The 23,644-nt window shown below is 35.1% G+C and overlaps 1 protein-coding gene across 8 annotated transcripts in view; it reads left to right on the top strand.

Moving 5' to 3' along the window:
- Positions 1-22,944, top strand: part of LOC143245281 (uncharacterized) — a 58,992-nt gene extending 36,048 nt beyond the window's left edge. Inside the window, exons 3-4 of one of the 8 annotated variants that reach the window (XM_076491449.1) lie at positions 20,386-20,470; positions 21,642-22,944. In XM_076491449.1, the coding sequence (XP_076347564.1) occupies positions 21,807-22,175 (369 nt within the window). In that variant the 5' untranslated portion in view covers positions 20,386-20,470; positions 21,642-21,806 and the 3' untranslated portion in view covers positions 22,176-22,944. Of the gene's footprint in view, positions 1-201; positions 1,156-5,965; positions 8,892-20,385 lie in introns of those variants that run through there. The other 7 variants (XM_076491451.1, XM_076491448.1, XM_076491450.1 and 4 more) reach the window with 7 other exon arrangements.
- The last annotated feature ends 700 nt before the right edge of the window (positions 22,945-23,644 follow it).

Here is a 23,644-nt window from a genome sequence, read left to right as displayed (position 1 = left end):
TAACCGTTGGAAATTTGTTTATATACAGTAAATAAAACACTAATAAGGTATTTTAAGAGCCAAGTAGACTATTATGAATTTTTATTATATTAAATGCTCACATATATGTGTTTTCTATCCTGTCATGGGAAAGATTCATAAAATTTCGCACCAAACTACACAAGGGCTAAGGTATATCTATGCTGGCTGTTCTTAATTTAGCAGTGATGGAATAGGGGTCAACACCATCGACGGCCAATTCATGAACTACTCTTTTACCGACTAATAGTGGAATTATCCTTCACGTAATAATGTCCATAAAGATAAAAGGGCGAGCATTTTCGGTGAGAAGAATTCGAACCCGCGATCCTCATATCACGAGCCTATCGTCTGAGCCACCAGACCATGCTGAACCAGATCCAGGAGAACATGAAATATTTAGTTTATACAAAAAGCAGTCGAACTAATAATCAACCAACCAAAGTTCTGCATTGGTATTTGGTCCTGATGAGGGTTAGGTACCAGATAAAACCCTTCTGTACTGGTTTTGTTGGATGTTTCATACTTGGACTTTGTAATCCGGTTCGGATGAATGGCTAATGATGTCGAATAGCTGCTTTCCTTTTTAGGGCCAGGATAGCTTATGTTGTCTGGTTATGTATCTGTTTATGAGATAATGTTTGGTGTGAGGTTGTGTTCTTTAGTGATGGTGGAAAACATGTAATTCTATAATCTGAGGGTGTAAGGTGTTCAATGGTTATTTTAGTGAATAGTTTGGTGTTGTCTTTTGGGTGTTAAGGATTTTGGTACTGTGTTAAACATTCATAGAATATGTTTATTACTCCTTTTATCATTTTAGTTTCGGTTTTCTTTTATTGTGTTTCTTCTTCTATTTTTGTATGTTATTCTTTTGTTTGGGTTTTGTGGTGGTTTGTTTTGACTTTGGTGTAGTCAGCAGAGGTGCTCTTTTTGTGTTTTGTCATCTTCGTGATCTCGTACGTGCATGTCATTTGTGTTGGTGTTATTTGTTATCTCTGTGTTATACGATCACCTCTGTGTTATACGATCACCTCTGTGTTATACGATCACCTCTGTGTTATACGATCATCTCTGTGTTATACGATCATCTCTGTGTTATACGATCATCTCTGTGTTATACGATCACCTCTGTGTTATACGTACTTCAATGTTTTTTCCCTGATACCTTGCAGTGAGTTGCTGTTAGCAGCAACAGTTCGAGTTTGACATCTGTTTTCAGTTTTACCGTCTCATTAGCGAGAATGGAAGTTCAACAGAGAAAGAAATACGTGTTATAGATGCAAAACGAAAGTGACTCTTGATGCCTCTCGTAGCACCAAACATTCGACGAACGGTTCGTACGAATGACTCAAAATAGTCGGGCGGCCCACACCCATTTTTATAACATTATGTTTTAAGGTCGATATTGCTAGGTACCCTCGTTAGTCGTACATAGAAACAGGAAATGTGTTTCAAGTAATAACTTAATTTATGCAACCACATGTATTTTTTACTTGTTATTATCAACCTGGTTTGTTTTTTAATGAGTACCTTCACGTTTTTTGTTATTTTTAGTGTATTTTTTATCATACCGATTGATCATTTACGTTTACTTGACATCAAACAGGTTTCACCAGTTCTTTGAATTGATACATTTTTCCGGTTCTACTGTTCACGTTCAGCCATACAAACATACAAAGATAATTTTCTTTATAAATTTTTATATAGGTATACTTTGTATAGTTATGAATGCTTGTACATTCTATGTAAAAAGGTTGTAAACATTTGCTAATCCGTCCAATCGTGTCTGGCATGGCCAAGCGCGTAAGGCGTGCGACTCGTAATCTGAGAGTCGCGGGTTCGCGCCCGCGTCGCGCTAAACATGCTCGCCCTTTCAGCCGTGGGGGCGTTATAATGTGACTGTCAATCCCACTATTCGTTGGTAAAAGAGTAGCCCAAGAGTTGGCGGTGGGTGGTGATGACTAGCTACCTTCCCTCTAGTCTTACACTGCTAAATTAGGGACGGCTAGCACAGATAGCCCTCGAGTAGCTTTGTGCGAAATTCCAAAACAAACAAACAAACCGTGCAATCGTAAAGATTACAAAGGTCATATAACACATTCAACTTGTATGTATTTGCACTCCTATTTCAAGTAGCGATATACAGAGACGTGTACAAGTTAGTATGAGCAGAACGCGTTTCTCAATCCAGTATTATGTTGAACGTTTACTGTCAATGTGATTTATTACGACAGTGAATTGTTTTGTTCTTTTTAGGTAAAGGGAATTTTTCAATTTCGAAATCTGTTTCTTAAACATAGTAAATATGTGTTCATACATTGCAAAATATACGACTTCGTTAACGAACATTAAACTTCCTAAGTATTTTCACATATTTGAATCGACACGCAATTCAAATTTAGTATAAAATACAAGCTGATCATATGGATGCATTTCAAGTGGTCTGCAATAGAACGTTTGCACACGTCATCCAGAAAGTACAAGTGGCTGTACACCCAATAAAGAGTTCCCACTTCTGTTCTGGTTAAGCTTTGTAATATTCAATTCACAGTAATAGCGTGCATTCCGCTAGATATAACTTTAACGTATGGCAAAGCATACACCATACTGAAATTATATGGCTTTCAAAGTTTTATTTCTTACCCCCCTTTATAACAAACACATCGTTCTTATAATCTGTGTTGAGTTCAATGATAGGGTGATATTAATGAAAATATTTGTTAGCATGAAATAGTAATAAATGATCTATTTAAATATTATTACTAAATAGGGATATTAAATTATGTTATGAAAATCAAACACAATGATGAAATGTTTTGTCATAAATAAACGGTCTGACAAAAGGTCAAATAAAAAGTGTTTCGTTTTATTTTAAACAAACTTATGAGACAAAAGCATTAGGAGGCCCAGCATGGCCAAGTGTGTTCAGGCGTTCGACTCGTAATCTGAGGGTCGCGGGTTCGAATTCCGGTCGCACCAAACATGCTCGCCCTTTCAGCCGTGGGGGCGTTATAATATTACGGTTAATCCCACTATTCGTTGGAAAAAAGAGTAGCCCAAGAGTTGGCGGTAGGTGGTGATGGCTAGCTGCCTTCCCTCTAGTCTTACATTGCTAAATTAGGAACGGATAGCGCAGATAGTCTTCGAGTAGCTTTGCGCGAAACTCAAAACAAACAAACAAAAGCATTAGGTAGAGAAAAAAATTACAAATCTTTCTGTTGAATAGAAAAGCTGTGTTAGTTACGTCTGAAAGAAAGCTAAGTTAGTTTTATAGTAAGATTCGAAATTAGAAAATTCATCGGAACTAATTAGCGTGTTACATTTTTCAACCTACTAAGAACTATCAAGATAAGCTAACGTTACTGCAGTGTCGCTTTCAAATGCAAACAAAAACGTATCACCTCCAGTTTGCGATTTGACTGTATTATAAGAATATCTTTATTGTGCTTGCGTTAGCTTTCTATAAATTATCTTTAAATCAAACCCTTGTCGTAATACTCTCAGATACTTGAAGGGTTATAAACTAATTGTTTATTTTCTGTGCGTCCTAACTACTAGTTTATGACCACATGTGGTAAAACGGCTGTTGGCCTGTGGCAAATTAATACTTTACTTCAACCACCTACTTTTTAAATGTTTGGTTTGTTTTGAATTTCGCACAAAGCTACACGAGGGCTATCTGTGCTAGCCGTCTCTAATTTAGCAGTGTAAGACTAGAGTGAAGGCAGCTAGGCATCACCACCCACCGCCAACTCTTGGGCTACTCTTTTACCAACGAATAGTGGGATTGACCGTAACATTATAACGTCCCCACGGCTGATAGGGCGAGCATGTTTGGTGCGACGGGGATTCGAACCCGCGACCTTCAGATTACGAGTTGAACGCCCTAACCCACCTGGCCATGCCGGAGCCTTTTTAAATGTAATTAATTCTATAAATAAGTAATTGAAAACATTATTTTGTATTTTTCTACCCATCTATATAAAGGCAGTTAATTTTTTTTTATGTCATGCAGCAAAAATTTTAACACATTCTCCACATTTTTGACGAGTATGTAAAACTATTGGATACCACTGTTTTATGACATGAATTTTTCCTGTTTAACCGTAATTTCATGGGTGCTATAAACGTTCGAATTTTTACTGTTTAACCGTGACACCAACAACATGAGGTTTATTTCAAGAGCTATCAGTTAAAGACTAAAACTTTTTGCTGGGCAATTTTCTGATACTGGAGAGGTCCTTAACTCATGCAAATATTCTTAAACTGACAAAAACAACAACGAAAATACCCACGTCTCTCTAGTTAAAACCATTACATAAACTCACATCTGGAGAATGAAACATCTACATTAATTGTCTGTTACGTTATTACGAAAACCAGTAGATAGATCATGACGCGTCCCAGTTTGACAGTAGATAGATCATGACGCGTCCCAGTTTGAACAAGTAAATTAAGTAACTTCTGCAGTATGTTGAGATATGGTCTGAGAGAGAACCACAGTCTTCTTCTGATATGTCTTGTTTGTTTCTGAGAAAGAACCACAGTCTTCTTCTGATATGTCTTGTTTGTTTCTGAGAAAGAACCACAGTCTTCTTCTGATATGTCTTGTTTGTTTCTGAGAAAGAACCACAGTCTTTTTCTGATATGTCTTGTTTGTTTCTGAGAAAGAACCACAGTCTTCTTCTGATATGTCTTGTTTGTTTCTGAGAATGAACCACAGCCTTCTTTTGATATGTCTTGTTTGTTTCTGATAAAGAACCACACACTTCTTCTGATATGTCTTGTTTGTTTCTGATAAAGAACCACAGTCTTCTTCTGATATGTATTGTTTGTTCCTGAGAAAGAATCACAGTCTTCTTCTGATATGTCTTGTTTGTTTCTGAGAAAGAACCACAGTCTTTTTGTGATATGTCCTGTTTGTTTCTGAGAAAGAACCACAGTCTTTTTCTGATATGTCTTGTTTGTTTCTGATAAAGAACCACAGTCTTCTTCTGATATACCTTATTTGTTTCTGATAAAGAACCACAGTCTTTTTCTGATATGTCCTGTTTGTTTTTGAGAAAGAACCACAGTCTTTTTCTGATAAGTCTTGTTTGTTTCTGATAAAGAACCACAGTCTTCTTCTGATATGTCTTGTTTGTTTCTGATAAAGAACCACAGTCTTCTTCTGATATGTCCTGTTTGTTTCTGATAAAGAACCACAGTCTTCTTCTGATATGTCTTGTTTGTTTCTGATAAAGAACCACAGTCTTCTTCTGATATGTCCTGTTTGTTTCTGATAAAGAACCACAGCCTTCTTCTGCTATGTCTTGTTTGTTTCTGATAAAGAACCACAGTCTTCTTCTGATATGTCTTGTTTGCTTCTGAGAAAGAACCACAGTCTTCTTCTGATAAGTTCTGTTTGTTTCTGAGAAAGAACCACAGTCTTTTTCTGATAAGTCTTGTTTGTTTCTGATAAAGAACCACAGTCTTCTTCTGATATGTCTTGTTTGTTTCTGATAAAGAACCACAGTCTTCTTCTGATATGTATTGTTTGTTCCTAAGAAAGAACCACAGTCTTCTTCTGATATGTCTTGTTTGTTTCTGAGAAAGAATCACAGCCTTCTTCTGATATGTATTGTTTGTTCCTGAGAAAGAACCACAGTCTTCTTCTGATATGTCTTGTTTGTTTCTGAGAAAGAATCACAGCCTTCTTCTGATATGTATTGTTTGTTCCTGAGAAAGAACCACAGTCTTCTTCTGATATGTATTGTTTGTTTCTGAGAAAGAACTACAGTCTTCTCCTGATATGCCTTGTTTGTTTCTGAGAAAAAACCACAGTCTTTTTCTGATAAGTCTTGTTTGTTTCTATAATTATTGTTATTATTCAGTTTTTACACAACTTCAAAAATATATATGTAAAAATAAATTAAATTGAAAATTGTTAACAAGATGTACTTCACAGGTTACGAGCTTGGTCAGTATGGTCTTTGTTACTCATTGTCACACATGTCAGCCCATTGATGATACAACGCCATGTCTTAGGGCTTACAATGTTAGAAACCGGGTTTCGATACAAATGGTGGGCAGAGCACAGGTAGGCCACTGTGTAGTTTTAAATATTTGTAAAACTAAACATCTGTGTTTGATAAAAAAAAAAAAAGCAGGATGAATTACCCGAGAATGGAAATATGAGGTGGACAACAGGATGTTTTAAAGGCTACTTGTAATAACAAATTATTTTATTTCTTTTGTTGAATTTCGCTCAGTGAAACTCAGGTGTTATCCACTCTCGCAGTTCCTAATTTAGAAGTGGTAGACCGGAAAGAAGACACCCTGTCAGTACCACCCGACGTCAGCTCTTGAGCTACTCTTTTAGCAACGAAAAGTTGGATTGGTCATTACATTATAAAGTCCTTACGGCTGAAAAGGCGAGCGTGTTCCGTGACTGGACTTAGGCTTGCACTCTACAGATTGGGAGTCGAGCCCTCTAACCGTAAAAACCAATGTAATAATATGTGTGTCAGCAAAATAAATGCAACACGATACAGGAATTTAAATTTTCCTTTTCAGTTTTTAGGCTGTGGACTTGTTTATCCACATTAGTCCTAGCTAATCCATCTGTGACATATGTCATTACTAAAACATAATGCGTTGCAAAATATTTCTAAGCTAACTTCAAAGCAAAAAAAAACAACAAAGTTACATTAAAGTTGAAATATCGCCAGGAAATTCCAAATTATATTTCGATTGTCTAACCAGGCCAGGTGGCGTTCTATATATTATATTATTATACTTCAAACAAACATAAGGTCTAATTAGATAATCTAAGTCTAACCCTCTTTTTCCATTGTAATATCATAACTCTGACGTATTTTTCTCTTCCTCATTTCCAAGCATGGGTTCCTGTTTTTTTTTACGTACTTCCTCAGTGGCACAGAAGTACGTTTGCGAACTCACACCGTTAAAAAAAACAGGTTTCGATACCTGTAATGGGCAGAGCACAGATAGCCCATTATGTAGCTTTGTGCTGAATTATGAATAATTTTTTTTTGTTTTACGTGTTAGGCTTTTAAACTGATTAGTGCTAAATATTTTTACTGTTTAATTGAGCGTAAATTCATTCAAAATCTGACAGATTTTCATAGACTATTACAGACATGTTTATGTTGTGTAGACTGTAGGCTAGTCGAGAAAGCTACTTTACAACCTTGCCTCTGAACATAACAAAACCTAAGGATTTTATTCGTCCAACCACTAGATATTTAATTAAAACACTAATTAAATGTGTCGTATCTGGCTTATATGAGCTGTAGGTGAATAAAAAAAAGTTGAGTGTGCGATGTAGTTACGAAAATAAATGATATAATTACCGTATTGAGCCAGTTATACGATGATGTTGTTTTTTATTAATACATAGACTGTAAGATTCACAATCGCCTTATAATCGAGACCGACCACAAGTTTCTTCGCCTACTCTAGTCTGTCGTATTTCTAAATGTTCAGATAGGATCCGTCTACCATGTGAGTCAGATGTTTGGTCTAGATAATTACTAATTCTTGCAACTAGTCAACCTGCAGGCTTTTCAGTTATAGTATTGATTTTGCGGACCCAAAAAAAGGACGTTAAGGCCATCCATTTTTTTTCCTTTTTGTTGTTTCTGAAAATATGGAATGGCTTATATTCAACATCCCCCTACAATCGAGTCGTAATAAACTGTGTAATTTTGAAACTAATAGTATGAACATTGAATAATGTTTTATTTATCGGTAGGTAGCCATGACACAATATTAATAGTTTATAATACAAAATATTTTTTCATTTAGAAGCTGTTACAAAATTTAAAATTCCACAAATTCTTTTTAGTCTAAGAAGCACTTCGAGATAATTATTTGTTTCTCGTTTTTCATTGTTGTTTTCATGTTAATTGATACTATACTTTTCCAACTGCGATAATCCTCCGTAGTTATATATTGTAATATTCTATTTGTTTGTGTTTCGTTCTATTTAAAATTCTGCTTCAATATCTTTCCACATGATAAAACTGTCACTGGATTTAGGTCTTCACATTTTTAATTCCTCACTTTGATCTTTCTAAGACTCTATACATGAGTAAATAAACAAGAACTAAATTAATAAACAAGACTCTTGTTTCTTTAAGATAGAGAATTTCCTTTCCTTCTTCAAATTACTGGTGAAAATAATGGTGACAAAACATTTTGCTATAGCTTGATAGAAGCCCAGATGTGCTTGACTTTGTTTATTAAAAGACGGTGACTGGTGGAAAGAATTATTTCCTAATAACTTTCAATGAGTAATGACAAAGTTATAGATCATATACAACTGTTACTGTGCAACTAAGATACATTCTCTTTTTTCAGTCGCCCCCTAGTTGCACAGCGGTATATCTGCAGACCCACAAGTCTAGAAAGCAGATTTCGATACCCGTCGTGAGCAAAGCACAGGTAGCCTGTTGTGTAGCTTTGTGCTTAGTTCAAAAATAAACAAAACAATCTTTCCAGTCAGTAATGAAAATCTTCCAGTTCATATGTTCCAGTTAGTTTAAGAGTCGCCTTATTCACGGCTACACTTATATGCATAGAGACTCCGAAACAAAGTTATTTAAGAACTCACTACGTGATGAAAGATATATACCCACTATTATGATCATATACAGTGAGTCTCGTTACTTTTAGAATAATATAATGTGGCTCTATTCTTATATAGTAAATTCGTTGGAATAAATTATGTTAAGTGTTTTATAATTAACATTACATTTCACTCTTTTTCTCAAAGTTAATCTTATTTATACACCAACTATAAATTTATTATCAATATATATATTTATGCCTTTACACTAATAAAGATTATTTTGCTTAGTTAGTTTATATTATTAAAATTTTGAACTGACTTGTCTCCTAAGCTGGTGAAACTTGATGAAGTACTGTTGGAATTATGGACGAATACAGTGATAAATGTGAACTAGCGTCTCCTAATCGCTGTAAGTTTTTCTTTCACGTGAAATAGATGCTTCCACTTACCAGTTTCATTATTTATGAAGTTCTTAGTCTTAGTTCTAACACATGCAGTTAGCTTTGCTCAGAAGTTTAAGATAATTTTTATTTTCTTACTTGGAAATTTGATGATGTAATGCTTGTAATTATAGTTTTCTTTGACACAGATTACCATAATTTAGGGTGTGTAGACGTATATGGTTTACTGGAAATAATTAAAGGCTATAAGGGGGCATTGTTAGTAAAGTGTGGTGAATAAATTAAGATAAATACTTTCAAATTCACTTCGCACCAGCGTTTGTTAGCCTATTCCATAGGTGCAGATAGCTCAGTAGTTTTGCACCAAGAAACGCCAAACAACCAACTTCTTTCACAACAGAGATCATCTCTTACTGCCTCTATAAAACTGTCGTTAACCGCTAAAATGCAAGTGCTGCGAAAACCATAGAGACTCGCATGTCAGTATTCTGTCAGATTTTGTATTTTGTTTTCGTAAAATCTCACGGACCGATAAGATGGTTGTGATGACTCGATGGTTGAGGACTCAGTTCAAGAACTGTCGCGAGAGATCGAAACAAGGATGATATTATACAAGGTATAAAACTAGTTCAAATTAACAATGGAATTTTTACTTTAAACTGATTTCTAGTTGGTCCCTTAGAGCCAGACTGGTGTGTTTGTGGCCTTGTTTCCACACTGATATTATTTCGATGACAACTCATTGGATCACAGTATATCGAACTTTGTACCTGAGATGAGTTTAATCTGTCTTCACTGATCAAGGCCTAGACTTATCTTACTGGTGTGATTTCATTGGATCAACTACATGGTGCTATAGACACTTGTCATTTATAGCCCTTGAAGAGGGAACAACAGTAAAACTATGGCAGTTTCGAAATATCCTGATGACAGTTTGGGTCGTACATTTTTATAGATAAATATACAACTGAATAAAGATTAATAGTTATATAGACTGCCATCACATTTCATCTTAACATTTGGCAGTCCGATATACCGAAATAACGCGTGTGAAATTAGAGTGAAATGTTCCTTTAAAATCGCTCAATTTCATATTTCTTAAAAGAAAGACTTCGAAGTAAAATTGCCTCAAAATAGTTTTAGGAGTATACCATAAGCTACTTCTTTAAACTCTGTGAAATGTAATAACAACAAAATGTAGCGAATAGCCATGCAAAGACAAAGTGAAGTCATGTTTTTAATACTGTAACCATGGACAAGAACTCGTACATATTTGTTTTGTGCATTGCAGCCCTACAATGAAAAGGAGTACACTAAAATTAGGCTAAATTAAATAAGCCTTATTATAGCCCTACGCTAAGACTGTGTACATTGTAGCCCCATAGAAATATTATATATTATAGTCCTATATTAAGAGCCCGAAATGGCCAGGTGGTTAAGGCGCTCGACTCGTAATCTGAAGATCGTGGGTTCGCATCCCCGCTGCATCAAACATGCTCGCCCTTTCAGCTGTGAGGGCGTTATAATGTTACGGTTAATCCCACTATTCGTTGGTAAAAGATAGTAAGAGACGGCAGTGGGTGGTGATGACTAACTGCCTTCCCTTACATTGCTAAATTAGGGACTGCAAGGGCAGATAGCCCTATTGTAGCTTTGCGCAAAATTATAAAAAACAAATAAACAAACTTATATTAAGATTTTTTACAATTTATTGCTAAAGACATATCATTTATTCTGTATTAAGATTGTCTACATTGTAGTCCTATAGAAATATTGCGTGTGGTAACCCTACACTTTCTTTGGTCATTCTACTCAATGTCCATCGTGACGAGTTCGACGAGAATTCACCTAGAGTGATGGAAAGCTAAAGAGCGATTCGCTGACCAGAAGAGCAAAGAATTCTGAGCTATGATCGAGATAACAGAGTGAAAATGTCACTCGTTACGTCAACAAAAGCTTACGACATGTGGTGTTATGCAACGCTCTACGATAAGATTGACATGCTGTAGCCATGAATCAAGGACCAATTGCTGAAGGGATGTTGGAGTCTGTGTGTAGTTTTCACCCAGAAACAAGGACATTAACAGCATCTTCTCCTGGCATCCATCAGGATTACAAGAGAGAGAGGGGAGGTCTTTAATCTGACACACAGAACTCTGTGAGCAATTCCAAGCAGATCATGCCATCAATGTTCAAGGAAACAGAAAGAAAAGACCTGGATTATTTCCCGAAATACTCCAGGCAGATTACTGCCTGGAGTGAGTGGACTTAGGCCCAGTTGTGTAGCGCTTGGTCTCTTGACCTCGACTCTGTCAGTACCTCATAGAAGAACACCAAGAGAGCTGAAAATCGTTGTACTTAAACCATACTGTCGATTTGATTCAGTTACAAATTGAATGGTTCGTCAGGCTAAGTTTATAGCTTGTAATAGGATAATCTTCGAGGGATGATCTGTGCTGATTTAATGGAAAGGCATACCAGGAATAGGTTCATTATGTAAGCAGTTAGCGTTGGTTGATAAGTTTGTCCTGGAGGTTCTTAATAAACTTATGTAACTTCAACCGGGAGTGACAGAGATCACCATTTTTTATAAAAGCTATGTCTGTCTTGACACACTTTAAAGTGGCCACTTCAACAGGCTATTAGAGGTAAAGAAGCCTGAAATGGGAACAGTAACTATAACTCCACTGACAGATGATGCAACTTGGGTGCCTCTAACTCATCATCCCAAACACAGTTGTTGAGTTAACAAACAGCCACTTCCTTATAATAGAAGTGCATGACAACCATACTGGTAAGCAGGAGTGGACAGTTCTACAGACATTTTCATATGGGGTATGTGCCACAACAAGGTCTACCCTTGGAGTGTGTAACATTACAAGAATACATGCTAACACAAGGTTTGCCACGGCTAATTCCTCTACGTAAACATCATTTACAAAGGAAGGGGTAATGCATTTGTTTCACTCGTGGGCTTTTGAGACACTAAGGAGAGAATAGACTATATCTTGCAATAATAAAAAGGTGAAAAACTGTTAGCTCCTTCCACTACTGTAGCAGATACCTGCATACCCACAACATAAGCATTTTATTGAACAATAAAATAGACAAGAGTATCTGTAATGGCTGTCATATCAGCAGGTCATAGACGGCCAACGATAAGTGATAGATGCTGTAGCAAATTCTCTGGAAAACCGATGGAACACAACTTTATCTTGGCCACCAGTTTGTAGAAGAATTGTGGACAGCTTTCAATAAAGTGTTTAGTGGTCAGCCCAACTGTGACAGGGTTCAGTTGTCTTAATATTTGCTGACAAGACTGCAAGAGTGAGAGAATGCGTTTCTGGTAGACACAGGAATGATAAGAATCTTAGAGAATTTCACGATCTTTCAAACTCTTTGAGTAAACTCGCCACAATGACCAGTAAATAATGACTTTGTTCTAGCAAATGGTAGCAGACTACAAATTAGAAGAGAATTATATACCTGACTTAGTCTGGGAGATCTTAGCCACGAAACAAAAGTGGTAATTTCTAATTTTAGGTATGGAATTCATATCCTAGGATTGAACGTACTGTAGAGTTTACTAGCCAATTTATGATGTGCAATAGATGAGGTGATTTTCTCTAAGAAATTCATCCAGTACAACCCAGATTAAGCCCAAGAAAAGTGAACTGCGTGAGTGTATGTAGTGACTGGAATAACAGTACTTCCTTACATACAGGTTACTTTCTGTGGACAAGGTCTAATTCATCAGGGTAACATTATGTAAACTGTAGAAGCCACACGTGATATAAATTGGTTCTTGTCTATAACAACAGGAAGCATTAATTTGCAAAGTAATCCACCGAAACAAGATTAATTCCATGTGTTGCTTTGTGATTATGAATGTTCCACTTGTCTAACTGGATGCTGAAAAGGTAATAGCTTTGGTAAACTAAGCTAACAGTACCAAGAGGGATGCATCCAACACAACATGACTTGGAAAAAATAGGAAGCTACTAATACACGTGAAAACACTGATTGATCATTCTAATGAAAACCTGAATCCAATGTAGCATAAAAACTCAGTGACTTGCTTGATAAGTGTGCCAATGTGATTATGAGACCAGATGACCAATTAGATCAAGCAGTGACGACTCAGCACTATATAGACACAAACAATGCATGTTCGGTACAATAATTGTCACGTCAATGTTTTTAAAACACTAGGTAGGTCACACGTGCTTAAATATTGTGAATGTTACAGAACAGAATCATACAGTCTGCAAGAAGTGCTGAGTCATATCCAGCATTGATTGTCAGGAAGAAGGAAGGTGCCAGGTGCTTGTATAGACTTCCATAAGTAAAGCACAATTTCTCACATTAACACATTTTTTTCACTCTGGACAGATACCCCGATGCGGTTAAAGGCTCCAATTGTTTCAACGCCTTAGATATGGAGTCCTGATATTTCTATAGAAACTGACCAATGAAAGTGGTACTAAAACTGCTTTTATCATAAACTGTATGAACTTCGCATCATGTCAGTCAGTCCATGTAGTGCACCAGTTACTTCTGAGTGGCTCATGAAGTGACACTCAAAGGACTGTAGTGAAAGAGACACCTGTTCTATATCGACGACATTTTGGGTGTTTGGTCACACCTTTGAGTCAGCATTTGAGAATATAAAGATAGTATTTCCGAACATATTAAACAAAAATACACTCTAAAGTGAAACCAGAAAAACTTCCATTCGTCCAAACGACCTTGAATACGCATGAAACGTCCTGTTCCTGAACACATTGTGGGAATTGAGGCCCTGGCTAGCCAGTTTCACTGTAGTATAAGCTGAACACGAGACGAACAAAATATGAATCTGAAAGCTAATGGTTCAGGAACTACGCGAAGAACAACTGATATTGCGTGTTAGAGCCTTAAACTGATGTTATGTACTTTGAACTCCTAGAAAAAAATATTACGTGTTATAGCCTTATTTTAGTTTTAGATATATTTTAGACCAAGTGAAATATTGTATACTGTAGCCCTATACTGAAATTGTAGTCTTGCAGAAGTGTGATACAGTTCTACGCTAAAGCTCTGTACATTGTAGTCCTACAGAAATGTTACAACTCTGTACTAATATAGTGTACATTATAGTCCTACAAAGATGTGTTACAACTCTATACTAAGATTATGTACATTATGGTCCTACAGAGATGTGCTACAACTCTATACTAAGATTATGTACATTATGGTCCTACAGAGATGTGCTACAACTCTATACTAAGATTATGTACATTATGGTCCTACAGAGATGTGCTACAACTCTATATTAAGATTATGTACATTATGGTCCTACAGAGATGTGCTACAACTCTATATTAAGATTATGTACATTATGGTCCTACAGAGATGTGCTACAACTCTATACTAAGATTATGTACATTATAGTCCTACAGAGATGTGCTACAACTCAAAACTAAGATTATGTACATTATAGTCCTACAGAGATGTGCTACAACTCTATACTAAGATTATGTACATTATAGTCGTACAGAGATGTGCTACAACTCTATACTAAGATTATGTACATTATAGTCGCACAGAGATGTGCTATAACTCTATACTAAGATTATGTATATTATAGTCCTACAGAGATGTGCTACAACTCTATACTAAGATTATGTACATTATAGTCCTGCAGAGATGTGCTACAACTCTATACTAAGATTATGTACATTATGGTCCTACAGAGATGTGCTACAACTCTATACTAAGATTATGTACATTATAGTCGTACAGAGATGTGCTACAACTCTATACTAAGATTATGTACATTATGGTCTTACAGAGATGTGCTACAACTCTATACTAAGATTATGTACATTATAATCCTGCAGAGATGTGCTACAACTCTATACTAAGATTATGTACATTATAGTCGTACAGAGATGTGCTACAACTCTATACTAAGATTATGTACATTATAGTCCTACAGAGATGTGCTACAACTCTATACTAAGATTATGTACATTATAGTCCTGCAGAGATGTGCTACAACTCTATACTAAGATTATGTACATTATAGTCGTACAGAGATGTGCTACAACTCTATACTAAGATTATGTACATTATGGTCCTACAGAGATGTGCTACAACTCTATACTAAGATTATGTACATTATAGTCCTGCAGAGATGTGCTACAACTTTATACTAAGATTATGTACATTATAGTCCTACAGAGACGTGCTACAACTTTATACTAAGATTATGTACATTATAGTCCTACAGAGAGGTGCTACAACTCTATACTAAGATTATGTACATTATGGTCCTACAGAGATGTGCTACAACTCTATACTAAGATTATGTACATTATAGTCCTACAGAGATGTGTTACAACTCTATACTAAGATTATGTACATTATGGTCCTACAGAGATGTGCTACAACTCTATACTAAGATTATGTACATTATGGTCCTACAGAGATGTGCTAAAACTCTATACTAAGATGATGTACATTATAGTCCTGCAGAGATGTGCTACAACTCTATACTAAGATTATGTACATTATAGTCCTGCAGAGATGTGCTACAACTCTATACTAAGATTATGTACATTATAGTCGTACAGAGATGTGCTACAACTCTATACTAAGATTATGTACATTATAGTCGTACAGAGATGTGCTACAACTTTATACTAAGATTATGTACATTATAGTCCTACAGAGACGTGCTACAACTTTATACTAAGATTATGTACATTATGGTCCTACAGAGATGTGCTACAACTCTATACTAAGATTATGTACATTATAGTCGTACAGAGATGTGCTACAACTTTATACTAAGATTATGTACATTATAGTCCTACAGAGACGTGCTACAACTTTATACTAAGATTATGTACATTATAGTCCTACAGAGATGTGCTACAACTCTATACTAAGATTATGTACATTATGGTCCTACAGAGATGTGCTACAACTCTATACTAAGATTATGTACATTATAGTCCTACAGAGATGTGTTACAACTCTATACTAAGATTATGTACATTATGGTCCTACAGAGATGTGCTACAACTCTATACTAAGATTATGTACATTATGGTCCTACAGAGATTTGCTACAACTCTATACTAAGATTATGTACATTATGGTCCTACAGAGATGTGCTACAACTCTATACTAAGATTATGTACATTATAGTCGTACAGAGATGTGCTACAACTCTATACTAAGATTATGTACATTATGGTCCTACAGAGATGTGCTACAACTCTATACTAAGATTGTGGTCCTATACTAAGCCTGCGTACATTGTAGTCCTACGAGTAGATTGTGTACACAGCTCTACGACAGAAACGCGTTTTCTAGTCCCATAACAAGACTGTGTACGCTGTAGTCCTACAGAGATATTATTGTATATTATAGACACGTAACGCAATAGTTACACTGAAAAGCTGGTGCTATGACGTAAGCAAAAGAACTGTGGAACAATTATGTAAGGTACGAGCGCCATGTTTACAAGACCCTGGCCGCCTGCTGTTCAGACAACTTAATGAAAAGATAAAAGAAGGAAGAAAATATATATTCTAATAAAAGCTGTTAATATTCATTTATCATGTATTTGTTTGACAGTTGTGTATAATGAAGACAAAAGACGAAAAATGTTTGAACGTCACCCTCTATACTCGTGATTTGTTTACGACAGACAGTTGACGACCATCCCAGCATATTCACGAAAATATTATTTTTGAGATTAGGAACTTACACTAACTAGTCTTTCAGAAGTACAGTAAACAATATATTTAATTTTATTGTAAAAAAATAGCTTATGTAGTTTAATTTTCTATCAGTAACTAAAAAAAAGTCCTTCAAGGAAAAGAAACTTGATTCAAAAGAACACGCGAAATTGTTTTTTGCTGTCCCGTAATAGTGGTTCTTAGCCTTACATTAGGTTATTCATGTGACGTTCTGCTGTGCTCGTCAACTGTTACAATCCAATCTAGTTGCGTCATCATAAGTGAAACTAACAACACGAGTTTACGCCAAATTATTCGTGAGCTTATGTGAATAGACAATTAGCAGTTCGTCGTAAGTTTGAGATAACGTGTAGCACATGGATATATTTTAATAATATAAGTATTGAAGATAAAATTTTGCAGAAACTTGACGCATTTCGAAGCGCAGGATATCCGAAAAGTTTGGAACCTTACGTGATTTGGTGTTTTTCTTAATTTCAGATACGTAGATGGGCTACTCTTTTACCAGCGAATAGTGTGATTGACCATAACATTATAAACGCCCCTGCGGCTGAAAGGGCGAGCATTTTCATCACCACCCACCGCCAACTCTTGGGCTACTCTTTTACCAGGTGCAAAGGGGATTCGAACCAGCAATCATCAGATTACGAGTCGAATACCTTAACTCACCTGGCCATGCCGGACCCTGCCTTTGTTAAAGATAAAAGTGTTTATATACATATATGCATATAAATAAGAACCCGAAGTTCTAATTTTCAAAGATGCAAGTTCATAACAAGTGACAAGGTTACGAATAAAGATACACGTATTCTGTGAGGTCTAGTGCTACTGTGAATGTTTACTAATTATGCTTCATCAATCTTCACAAAGTCATTTCTTCATCTGGTGCCCAAACTCATAACCCGTAACTTATAGTGATGAAATATTGTACATCGATAACTAACACTACTGTTACTCTTGTGAAAAAGGCTTACATCAATCAAATTTTGTTTTTGTTTTTTTAGTTTCTACGTTGAACCAGTGAAAAGCCACTCGATAAACATATCTCGTCTATCAACAAGTACAGTGTGCAATTCTTGAAAATATTTATTAATCGTTGCATACAGCAAATTAGAGCAAATGTTTCTCTCAGATGATAAAATTTTTCAGTTAAAATTTGCTGTTTTAAGACTACACTCGTGTCGCTTTTATTATAAATCAACCGCTCCCGTAAAACAAACATGAGTTCGCGGGATATTTCTTAAACCTTTTAAAAGGGCTCGTCTCTGTAGTGAACAAAGACGCTAAAAGCTAGCTTGTACTTGAATCCGGTACCGTGTATGACGGAAATTCACAATTTAGAGAAATCCAAGAACAGGATTCAAGATTCTACTAAATTTTCTAATTATTGTAGGGATTTGTAGGAGTTTAAGTTTGAGTAATTCAAATTAAAAATTCGTGGTTAAACGTCTTGGTGGTTTGACCTTTACGTTTAGAGCTAAGACACAAAGAAATGTGTGTGTGTGTGCGCGTGCTTATGGGTTTAATTTGAATATTCAACTTTCCTCCAGAGTTTTGAAGAAAATTATTAAGTTAGTTTGAACTTAACTCAAACTCAAATCGGGATAGTTTAGGACTTAGTTCAACTGGAGATGTTTTTTGTGTTCCACAATCGAAGCATTGGAAATGAACTCTATGGAAGCGTCCTTCTAGTCTAGATTATATTGTACTTTTCAAATATAAAACTAAAAAAACATTGCCTAGTCATATCTTTATATGTCGGGGTATGTCGTGGATAAAAAAATACAGAAATTAGAAATGTAATTTTAAAATGAAATATATTTTTGTGATGTCGCAATCTTTATTGTTCATCACAGAGTTCGTAGCGGTTCAAATTATAAAATGGATCATAGAATTCGAGGTTTAAGAATGACTGTCTTCGTGAAAACCCACGTTAATCCCAAAGCGAATTTAATACTGTGTTCCTTACTTCCCGGCCCGGCATGACCAGGTGGGTTAAGGCGTGCAACTCGTAATCCGAGGGTCGCGGGTTCGAAACATGCTCGCCTTTTCAGCAGTGGGGGCGTTATAACGTGACGGTCAATCCCACTATTCGTTGGTAAAAGAGTAGCTCAAGAGTTGACGGTGGGTAGTGATGACTAGCTGTCTTCCATTTAGTCTTACACTGCTAAATTATGGACGGCTAGCGAAGATAGCCCTCGAGTAGCTTTGTGCGAAATTCAAAACATAAACAAAAAAAAACTGTTTCTTACTTAATTCAACTGGTTAATGTAGCTATAAACGAATTTACCAAAGTACAAGTACAATATTACGCAACCTGTAATTTATTATGTTGTTACTTAATTTATGATTTAATGTGTTGTTACATGCATAATTAAGAATATCAGTGGAACAGAAGGAACGTCCATCAAAGTAAGTGACAGTGCAGCCAGTTGAGTTGGAACATAGTCCAGCAGGGGGCGGGGCTAGCATAACGGAAGTGTTACTGTGTCTAATTAATGTTTAACTTTTTTATGTGTTAGATCGTGTTGGGTGAGACACTGAAGCACATGTACACTGATTAACTGTTAGATCATTTATGTTTAACGTCTGCATTTTATTCTAGTGAGAAACTAAAAAAGGAAAAAAGAAAACTTTAAAAAGCTGTCTTACTTTTGTTTTCGTTCGCAAGAAGGTTGAAACAAATACACTTTGATCTCAACTAAATGAAATCTCAGAACTCAAATCACGTACGAAAACACCCAACAATGACCTTGGTATTATGCAAATACACGTACAGTAGGAAACACTCACGCACTGAAGGCATCGCTCGGTTTTTTTATGAGCTCAAAGTGGATCAGTGTTCGAAGACTGAAAACTCTTGGCTGTATGGAATCAATAGTTAGCTGTAGTTTTGAGTATATTTCAATCAAAGAGGCCTGAACGATTTGAACAATTTTATCAGTGTCTTGTATAGAGTTCGATCATTTCTTGTTAGACGTAGTAACATATCAAAATTGTTGGTTGTTTTATTTCAAAGCAAATCCGCATTGCGCTATATGCTGTGTCAAATACTTGAAACCAAACCCCGGATTTTAACGTTCCAAATTCGTAGACTTACTGCTTTTCCATCGGAAACAATTGCATAATGGGATAAATGTGGTCTGCCCACCACAAATCACAATCCAGCTTTTAGCGTTACTAACCTGTAGATTTACCGCTGTGCAACTGGATGAAGGGGGGGGGAATTGGTACAAAATAATACAAATAAAATACACTAAGCTGTATTCAGATGAAAAAAAGCACTTAGTTTGTTATCGATGTTCCTTGGTTTTAAAAATACGTGAATCGTCTTCACTCATCGAAGTCTCTCCTTTATTGGTTTCTGCTCCTCTGGGATTTCTGGATCAATGGGATCTTAACAAACAATTTTTTATCAAGGAAACCATCTTCAACGTCTGCGTTGTTTTCTGATTATTATATTCTGTCTCATTGTTAGCTTGTGTCAGATTTATATGAAGTAATTTAGCTCAAGTCGACAGATTCCCGCTAGTTGTTTCCTTGTATAAACACATACATATAAACTTATTATAACTATAAAATATTCAAGCCATAAACCAAAACACATTAACATGAAATTTTTAAATTTTTTTTTCAGAATACACTGCACTTTTTTTTTTAAAGGAGGAACCTATGGTACAAGCTACAACGTGGAATTATAAAATGTAGCCCAGGTTTTGAAGGTGACTGTGGAGGTAGGATCCATATTGCGGTGGGGATACACCGTTTATCATTGTTAACCTCCAATTTAAATGTAGGTGATGTTAATAATTTACTTTGTGAATGTGACAATATTCTATTTGTTGATACTTTTCATAAACATATTATTACTGGTAATTTAGATAAAATAAAGGACAAAATATTACTCAAAAAAGGAACTAAATACACAATATCAACAAAATGTAATAAAAATAATATTCTAAAATCTCTTGAAAAAATATTGATGAATATATTTTAAAACTTAATTGTATTACAACTTATCCACCCAGACATTTTTTTAGAATATGTACTTAAAAATAAAATTATCCCACATAAGTTTTTAAAAATACCATACAGATTTATCATTTCATCAGCTAAAAAGTAAGATTAAATAACTGCAGGCCAAATATGTTATAGTTCCTATTGATAAAGCTAACTGTAACATTGGTAGAATTTGTAAAATATTCTATGCAATAATTATAATGAAAGAACTTAATAATACTCAAACTTTTAATCTTTCAAACCAATCTAAAGATACAGTAATTAATAATTTTGTTAAAGCTTATCATAAACTTTCTTCTAAATATAATTTTATGTAGATTTGCTGTTTCTTTACGCTATTCCAAAATTACATAAATCTACAATTAAATAATTCAGATTTATTTCTAATTCAATACAAACAATTATCAAACAACTGGCCCTATTATTAAATGTATTACTTAATATTTTACTTGATAAAACAGACAATGTAAGTGTTAACAATAAATGACATATGTTTCTAAAAAAAAGTCCAGCGTATTTAAAAAAAATTGAATGTTATGTTAATGTATTTTTGGTTTATGCCTTGAATATTTTATGGTTATAATATAATTAATCAGAGGTTAGGATTTGCTGTTTTTTTAACTCAGTCCTTTCTCATAATTTTGTTTATTCATTTAACTTCATATATACATATATACATATTATTTAGTTCTATATATAAATTTATATTTCTCTTGCCTTCTTTAGTTGTAGCACTGTCTGTCTGTTGTAGGGATTTGGTCGTTCAAGACCTGGTAGGATCATATGCTTTTGTGCTTATCCGCGTTCATACTTTAACTCTATGAGTCGCTTTTTGCTATCCAGTTGAATGACCTTTCATTCTATATCACACAGATGCGGCTTGTTAAGAAGACATTGTGCAATCATCGTTAAAAAGTCAATTAAAGTATTTCAGATGTGACGCAATCCATTAAGCTGTAAAATAAATTTGGAATGGAAGACACGGTCTTCATCTCTGTACTCACATTTAAATAGAATTCGTGAGAACCAAATCTGAAGATGGCAAGCAAGTATTTGGAGAAGTTACCAAATCTGAAGAAGACAAGCAAGTGTTTGGAGAAGTCACCAAATCTGAAGAAGACAAGCAAGTGTTTGGAGAAGTTACCAAATCTGAAGAAGACAAGCAAGTGTTTGGAGAAGTCACCAAATCTGAAGAAGACAAGCAAGTGTTCGGAAAAGTTACCAAATCTGAAGAAGACAAGCAAGTGTTTGGAGAAGTTACCAAATCTGAAGAAGACAAGCAAGTGTTTGGAGAAGTTACCAAATCTGAAGAAGACAAGCAAGTGTTTGGAGAAGTCACCAAATCTGAAGAAGACAAGCAAGTGTTTGGAGAAGTCACCAAACCGATACAGAAGTTCAAGCTGTTAAAGACTCTAGAAAAAATTGTATCATTTCGATCCTTCTGTTTTACATCTTTGTTAAATAAATCTATAGAGGCAAACTATCATTAGCAAAACAAAGTCTAACTGGTCTTTGAAAAGATCAACAAATCCAGGACGAGTTTCTATCTCTTTATGGTTCGGTAACGCTGATATCTTTTGGTAAGCTACAGACAGACAACTTAGCTTGAAGTTTACTGATACGAATGTCCTTAACCTTCAGGTCGGTGAATGTCCCGGAGTACAGTATATTGTCAACTAATACCTGTGCTTTCTTGTGTGACGGCTTTGTTCAACTACTTTCAACAACTCTATTCAGTTGGAATCTTCCCTGTAAAACTCTTTCCTTCATTTAAAATTCAAGAGCACTCGAGATTCTCAGTTAAATAGCCTCGGACGTATAATATCACTTGGGATTCTCAGTTGAATGGCCTCGGACATATGACATCACATAGGATTCTCAGTAAAATGGCCTTAGATACATAACATCACTTAGGATTTTCAGTATCATGGTTTTGGACATACAACATCACCCTGGATTCTCAGTGAGATGGTATTCAACACACAAAAACACTCTAGAGTTTTAGTGAAATAATATTTATAGGCTGTGTAACAGAATTATCATTAAGATTTCATAAACTACAGAATCCAGGATGTTTGGAAAATAGTATTGTACATAAAACAAAACTTGGGATGTTTGGTAAAATAGTATTGTACATAAAACAAAACTTGGGATGTTTGGTAAAATAGTATTGTACATAAAAATAGTATTGTACATAAAACAAAACTTGGGATGTTTGGTAAAATAGTATTGTACATAAAACAAAACTTGGGATGTTTGGTAAAATAGTATTGTACATAAAACAAAACTTGGGATGTTTGGTAAAATAGTATTGTACATAAAACAAAACTTGGGATGTTTGGTAAAATAGTATTGTACATAAAACAAAACTTGGGATGTTTGGTAAAATAGTATTGTACATAAAACAAAACTTGGGATGTTTGGTAAAATAGTATTGTACATAAAACAAAACTTGGGATGTTTGGTAAAATAGTATTGTACATAAAACAAAACTTGGGATGTTTGGTAAAATAGTATTATACATGAAACAGAACTTGGGATGTTTGGTAAAATAGTATTGTACATAAAACAAAACTTGGGATGTTTGGTAAAATAGTATTGTACATGAAACAAAACTTGGGATGTTTGGTAAAATAGTATTGTACATAAAACATAACTTGGGATGTTTGGTAAAATAGTATTGTACATAAAACAAAACTTGGGATGTTTGGTAAAATAGTATTGTACATAAAACATAACTTGGGATGTTTGGTAAAATAGTATTGTACATAAAACAAAACTTGGGATGTTTGGTAAAATAGTATTGTACATAAAACAAAACTTGGGATGTTTGGTAAAATAGTATTGTACATAAAACAAAACTTGGGATGTTTGGT

Source organism: Tachypleus tridentatus, chromosome 2 (genome assembly GCF_004210375.1).
Source record: "Tachypleus tridentatus isolate NWPU-2018 chromosome 2, ASM421037v1, whole genome shotgun sequence".
Lineage (NCBI taxonomy): Eukaryota > Metazoa > Arthropoda > Merostomata > Xiphosura > Limulidae > Tachypleus > Tachypleus tridentatus.
Note: the sequence above shows the minus strand (reverse complement) of the source record. Positions and strands in the feature narration are given on the sequence as shown.